The sequence below is a fragment of the Chinchilla lanigera genome, unplaced genomic scaffold (assembly GCF_000276665.1).
Source record: "Chinchilla lanigera isolate Chin_1 unplaced genomic scaffold, ChiLan1.0 scaffold00136, whole genome shotgun sequence".
Taxonomy (NCBI): Eukaryota; Metazoa; Chordata; class Mammalia; order Rodentia; family Chinchillidae; genus Chinchilla; species Chinchilla lanigera.
Window position 1 is genome coordinate 330,768 of NW_004955537.1, and position 7,069 is coordinate 337,836.

Consider the following 7,069-nt stretch of genomic DNA (forward strand, 5'->3'; position numbering starts at 1 on the left):
GAACTCACGACCTTGCGCTTGCCAGGCAGGCACTTTTGCCGCTGAGCTAAATCCCCAGCCCCTGAACTTCTTGATAGAGGGTAAAACATCATCTCTACCTTTCAGGAATTTCATAGTCAAAATAAAGTTACTCATTTTGAAACTCATAATTTAAAACACAGCTCAACAAATTTAGGCAAATATGGCTGCAATACAGTATTTTATTACTACTGAAGTATTCTATAAAGTTATAACTTTATAGAATATAAGCAAGAGTCTTAGCATTGTATTACTTTTTGTTCATTGTAAATAACTATTCTTCTTATCTCTGTTTTCATGTTAGTGACGTTTGGACTATTTAAAAATTAACCACAAGCAAAACTAATATTAGTACATTTTTAGGGCATCCTTTTTTAACTTTGAAGTTGGCGCAGTCACCTTATTCATTGCTTGTTAGGATAGCAAGGAGACACTTGGTTCATAGTTACCTCTATTGGCTTAAATACTGTGGCAAATTATTTTCCTGGCACTCAAGGTTGAATACTAGTGTACTACTGGTAGTCATACCTTGTTTTGTTTTTCCTGTATGCAAAATTAGGTATATGGAGTTAGGAGAAAGGCCTTTTAAAAAGGGAGTACCTTCATAAGAAAATTTGTCCAATTTCTTAAGATTGAAAATACTGAGACAGAAAACAAATATATTTTGTTTTATAAATGTTTTTGCAACTGTAATAACAATTACAGCTATCTATAGTCACTTAAGAGTAATAAAATAATATCCCATCAGATTTTTGAAGCAAAAAAGGCAATCTAAAAGTTATTTGTTTAAAGTGGTGTGTTTGTTTTCTAGGATAAAGAAAAGCTATCCAGGACATTTTTAGGACAATTGGGGTAACATGATATGGACTGTAGTGTTAGGAACCACTAGTTCTGTTAAATACTAAAATACTGTTGTAGTTATGTAGTAGAATGCCATTTGGAAATTGATGCTGAAGAATTTAGATCTGAAGTGTTACGATGTAATACTCTTTAAAGTGGTTTAGCCAAAAAAAATGCAAAGAAGAAAATATTGCAAAATGTCATCAGTTGTTAATCTACATAGTGTCTATATGTATTCTTGTTGTTCTGTGGTTTTTGGTACTCTGTATGTTGGAAATTTTTCATAGTAAAAATTTAAAAAGAAAAAAGTACCTGTTCCATATTAGAGCAATGAGGTAACAAATGTAGAGCTCTTCTTTCAGTTTCTGTCCCATAATAACTGCGCAGTAAATGTTCAATACTATTTATAGCAATAAGTTTTGGGCATTTTTAGTGTTTATACACAGATATCTCCCATTATAAACTAATTTCAGGTTGAGGGAGAAAATAAAGTTAGTGGAAAACACCAGTTTAGTGGGAAAACATCAATTTCTATAGTGTTAGGATAATTATAAAGTCTGTAAGAGCTTTGTCTCTGTCATTTCTTTAATATATCTGAAGTATGAAACGTTATTAATTTCCACATCACTATGAATTCATTTGTTACCTCATACATTAATTTGTATATGAGTAGATTTTGTATTTATCTGAAGTTGATCTTTAAATTTTGCCTTAATATATTTCTGAGGACTGCATTTAGAAATTGTCATTGTGGGGCAAATTTTTCTCAAGGAATAGTCCTATCATTGAGATTTATTTTCCTGGTCCAGGATTGTAAACCAAAGTAATTGTAAAAGTAGCCCATTGTAAACTGTCAAACGTGCTCCAACAATTACAGATATCTGTAGTCACTTAAGAGTAATAAAATAATACCCCAAGTCAGATTTTTGAAGCAAAAAAGGCAATCTTAAGGTTATTTGTTTAAAGTGATACACAATATGTTAGTGGCAGATCCACTAATAAAACTGTTTTAGTAAATTCTGCAGGCCTAGCGGCGTAGCTCAGTGGCAGAGGGCTTGCCTAGCATATGTCCTGGGTTCAGTCGCCCACATCAGAGGGGTAGTGGAAAAGTCTGTTGAATACACATAAAGTGAGTCTTGTTTTTTTCTGTACCAGAAGTTGAACTGAGGACCTTGCACTTGCCAGGTAGGCACTGTGCCATGAAGCTATATCCCTGGCCCTACATAAACATATATAGATGATATAAGGAGCAATTTTATGAAGTGTACCTTTGGCATTACTAATAGTCATAAATAGACTTCTTTAAATAATTTAATTTGTCATAATTATTTTTATCTCATTGGAATTAGAAAGTACATTTTGAGAGTGCTTTATTTGGACAGTGCATTTCTTTAACATGTTATGCGGGGCCCTCCTTGCCCAGGCCAGAGCTGTGCCATGGCAGAGACTGGGGAAGAGGAGATGATGTCAGCAGAAGCCTCAGGATTCTCAGACATGAGTGACTCAGAGTTCCTAGAGATTTTGGACCTGGAAGAGGCTAATGAGTTAGGTGCTTCACTTAGCAAGCCTGGCCCTTCTTCTGAACTTTCCAGGAAGGATGACAAGCCTATAAGCTTGCCAAACTGGAAAAGAAGATTGGATATCTTGTCGCCTATGGAAAGATTTCACCTAAAATATTTATATGTCACTGACCTGTCTACTCAGAACTGGTGTGAATTGCAAATGGTATATGGGAAGGAGCTTCCTGGGTTTTTGACACCTGAGAAGGCAGATGTTTTGGACACTGGTGCCAGCATTCATCTAGCTAGAGAACTAGAACTTCATGACCTTGTGACTATCCCCATCACTAATAAAGAAGATGCTTGGGCAGTTAAATTTCTGAATATACTGACAATGATTCCTACCCTGCAGTCAGAAGGGTGCCTTAGAGAATTTCCAGTGTTTGGGGAAGTAGAGGGTGTGTTTCTTGTTGGTGTGATTGATGAGTTGCAGTATACAGCCAAAGGAGAACTGGAACTGACTGAACTGAAGACACGGAAGCGCCCTTTGCTCCCTCTGGACGCTCAGAAAAAGAAAGACTGTTTTCAAGTAAGCCTGTATAAGTGTATCTTTGATGCCATGGTGCAAGGGAAAGTGACCCCTGCTAGCCTAATCCACCACACGAAATTATGTCCCGACAAGCCACTGGGGCCTTCTGTGCAGAGGCATGCCCAGCAGGGAGGTTTCTCTGTGAAGTCCTTGGGTGACCTCATAGAACTGGTCTTCTTGTCTCTCACATTGTCTGACCTCCCAGTTATTGATACCCTAAAAATCGAATATATTCACCAAGAGACTGCCACTGTGCTGGGTACAGAGATTGTAGCCTTTGACGAGAAGGAGGTGAGAGGCAAGGTACAGCATTATACTGCCTATTGGATGGGCCACCGAGAGCCTCAAGGGGTTGACATGGAAGAGGCTTGGAAGTGTCGGACATGCAGCTATACAGACATCTGTGAGTGGAAGAAGGGTGGTGGAGTGCTCAGCTCCACACTGGAGCCTCAAGCCAAAAAGGCCAAATAAACAGAAGTTACGTTTTCAGGAATTTTTATCTTTCCTGCTCCTAATGTACCCGAGTTAAAAAAGGACCAGTCTCTGAACTTGGCTTTCATGGATATGTTCTTAGTTTTTATATTCTATGTTGTCTAATCCATTCAAATCTAGGATCCAAGGCTCAGGGATGAATGGGAAAGAGCAGGGGGTTATAATGTCCCTAGAGCTGTGACATGGGTTATCAAGAAGATGAGTGCCCGTCATGGCTGGAGCAGAGGTATCCTGCGGCAAATGTTTTCCTAAGAAAATTCTTGTGATTCTGATAAATCTTTTATTTTTTTCATAATCAAGACTTTGTACATTTTATAGAATAAAATGAAATGCTGTCCAGGACAGTTGAACTGATGTTGGTTCATCTGGTTTTTCATGATCTTAATCTTTCCAAAGTGACAACTATTGTTATGGTTTATTCCTAAAATGTCTCCCAAAACCTCATGCAGTCATATGTGGGGCTTTGGGGAGGTGACTGGTTCAAGGGTGTGTGACACTGGACTAGTTCACTGATGGGTTTATAGCTGGGTGTGATGCTGGGAGGTATAGAACAAGACATATGAACAAAAATAAACTTTCTAGCACTTTCATCATGGCAAAAAGCTATAAACTACGCAGGATGCCCACTGCTAGACAAATGTTGGTATGGTACAGAAACCAAATGAAGTACAGTGTGACATGCAGCAATATGCCCGAATTTTACCAACACATTAGATAAAGTCTCAAAAGATTTATATAGCATATATCTTTTTATAAATTGAAAGATAGCTAAAAACTTTTACAGAAAATTGAAAGACACTGGGGAGAAATCTGCATCTCAGAAAGCAGTGGAACCCTTAGCTACAGACACCAACAAAGAAGCACTTCGTACTCTGCACATTATCCTGCAGTCTGTCCTTCATGTTGGGGACCCATGAGAGTAGTATTTCTTGCAGGCAAGAAGCAGTGGGGCAGATAGAAGGAGTGTCTGAGTTATGATTTCTGAAAGGATTTCAAACATCTTTATTCTGCTCTGGGACTTGTGCCAGGTTTCCCTCTGGGGTTCATCCAGGGGAATTTTCATGGGCAATTTTTATGAAAGAAGGCTCTGTCCTTTGGTGCACAGTCAGATCAGGAGAAGCCACTTCACCTTCTGTTTTCAAAAAGGAGACTGGTCAGTTTGTTTTATCTTATTGAGGCAGCCAAGCCTCACTAGCACCATTGGCCCTAAATAATCTGTGCTTCTCTTGAGAAAGAAATAAAGAAGCTTGTCACAGAAGGTATCCAAAGTCCACCTAGTTGTTTTCTGCTTGGCAATAGATGGGTTGGAGACCCCACTGAGAAAATGCCCTTAGGCCAGAGCTAACATGATAACATGCCAATAAAAACCTCATTCTTAGGGCTGTGGGGAGGACTGAGATCTAATAATGACTGGGAAGGACTTAGCACAGTGGCCACCACAATCCCGAGCAGTGCGTGGCAGAGGTTCTGATGGGCAGTTCTGCTGCATGGCTGCATGTGGCAGCTCAGGGCTCGCTCCTAAAGGCAGATAATCTAAGGTTTGACTCCCAGCTCGGCTACTCAGTAGACATAGGATCTAAGGGAAGTTATTTAATCTATGCTTCTGTTTCTCCTCTCTAAAAAAGAAATGAGCGAGGATAGGGCACACCCCATGACGTCATTGTGAACATGAAAAAAAAAATGATACAAACAAAACACTTACAGCAACTGGCCTGGTGTTTGTGTGTAATAAGTGCTATTAGTTCCAGGTAACAAAGGAATCAGGGCATCGGCTGGATTGTGGTCTCTGTGCTCAGTTTTGTTGTTTTTTTTTTCCCAGAACAGTACTATCTTTGTAGGGACAGAAGTTTTTCAAATTCTGCTTAAGGAAGCCAGGGGAAAGTGGCATGACAGGGCCTTATCCCTCCTGTCACACAGCTCCTGTCTGTTTCAAAAGTGGAGATAATTTCAATGTTTAAAAAGTACTCCTATGAGACAATACGTTTTGACACCTCTCATCCTCTCATGCTTGGTTAAGGTCATTAAAAATGAAATAAACCTAAATAACTTTTTTCTTGATTCCTTTTCACTCATTCATTGGCTAATTGTTTTCATTCATTGGCTAATTATTTTCATTCATTAATTTGAATAACTTTTGACCAGGTCCCCAACAGGCCCCCAGGGTACACATTTAAACAAACAACACAGATTCTGGGGACTTGAAGATCACTTTCCAGTGCCAGAGACACACAAGGAAGCAGGCCTTGATATCCCAGTTTTACAAGCCTCATGATGGAGACTGAAAGAAAAGAGAGTCTGAGGTCAGGAGAGATTTCTGGAAGGCATGCTGTATAACTGGAAGCCCAAAAAGCTAGTATGGGAGTTGGGAGCAGTGGGGCCAATTTTGTAGGTGGAGGCCCCAAAGGAAAGAGGGAACATGGCAAATATCAAAATGCAAATTGTCCAACAACTGGGAAGTCAAAAGGTAGGACAGAGGAGAAATAGCACACCCCAAAACCTGTACATCCAAGATGCCTCCCATCATCTATCCCTATGGATGCTTTTTTTGCAGGTTGTAAATTCACTTAATGATTCCGGCCAAAACGCTGGCATCCCAACTTTTCTCCTTCAAGGAGAAATTTCTTGAATGATTCTTGGTATCTTTACCAAAGGATGCTCTTTGCTGCTTGGGGATAATTCACACACTGGGAACTTGCAAGAATGGGTGGAACTCGGGCTGCAGCTGACACAGCTTATTCTTACCTTTCAGAAGAGCTCAGCTCACTCACTCCCCAGAGGGACCGCGTCCTGAATGAAGTCACGAGCTGTGGAAAGGAGGCCTTTGGAAGGCTGTTAACACTAAGCTCTTCCCCAGGCTGGGGCTGGGAAATACGAAATTTACTGGTTGAATTTATGCTTCTCCATGCAGGTGCAACAAGTGTGACTGTTCTCAGATTGTGATCAAAACCATGACTAATTCTCACTTCATACAGCCAATATCCAAGCCAAGAGTCAAAAGGTTCAGTTCTTTGTGTATCCAGGTGAAAAGCAAATGCAGGCTTCCCCTCAGTCGGGATGTATAGGACAGCTACTCTTAGTATATCATTTTAAGATAGAATAATTCTAGTCTTAATGCAAGCCTCCAAATGTGTCTTGAGAAACATCCCGGAGGGGTTGTAAAAAGTTAACTTTGCAGTCCTGACTTTGCCCTGGAATGCTTCTCCAAAGACAGCACCCAGGCCCAGATAACCACTTATGACCGTGCCTGGGTTGTTTCATCCCTTCCCTGGCCCTAGATAAACATTGTAACCATAAAGGAAATGTATGGTTATCTAAAGGGGGACATATAGAACAGAGTATAGAAAGTATATATCATTGTGGTTGGGCTCATGACCAGATCCTGACTTGGTCATGTGGCACAAGGAAGACAATGTGTGGCCAGGGCTACAACTTTCCAGTCTGTTACCATAGAAACCAAAGGTATATTTAAGGTGGAAACAAAGAAGGCCAGCTGCCCACTTTCCTGACCTGCAAGTCAGAAATGAGCAGTGACCAGTCTAAATTTATTTAACAAACTCTGTTGTTCTGAATAGAGTCCTTCGAGCTCTTGTGGGATACAGCCCAATTTTTGCCGTTGCAGGGAGCCCGGGCA

General features: G+C 40.2%; 1 protein-coding gene across 7 annotated transcripts in view; it reads left to right on the forward strand.

Annotated features, from left to right (window-relative positions):
* The window catches only part of Exo5 (exonuclease 5), a 5,952-nt gene extending 2,160 nt beyond the window's left edge, over nucleotides 1-3,792 (forward strand). For 5 of the 7 annotated variants that reach the window (XM_013507803.1, XM_013507800.1, XM_013507802.1 and 2 more), the window contains one exon: nucleotides 2,282-3,792. In XM_013507803.1, coding sequence (XP_013363257.1) covers nucleotides 2,296-3,417 — 1,122 coding nt within the window. In that variant the 5' untranslated portion in view covers nucleotides 2,282-2,295 and the 3' untranslated portion in view covers nucleotides 3,418-3,792. Of the gene's footprint in view, nucleotides 1-25; nucleotides 81-2,235 lie in introns of those variants that run through there. The other 2 variants (XM_013507801.1, XM_005410561.2) reach the window with 2 other exon arrangements.
* The last annotated feature ends 3,277 nt before the right edge of the window (nucleotides 3,793-7,069 follow it).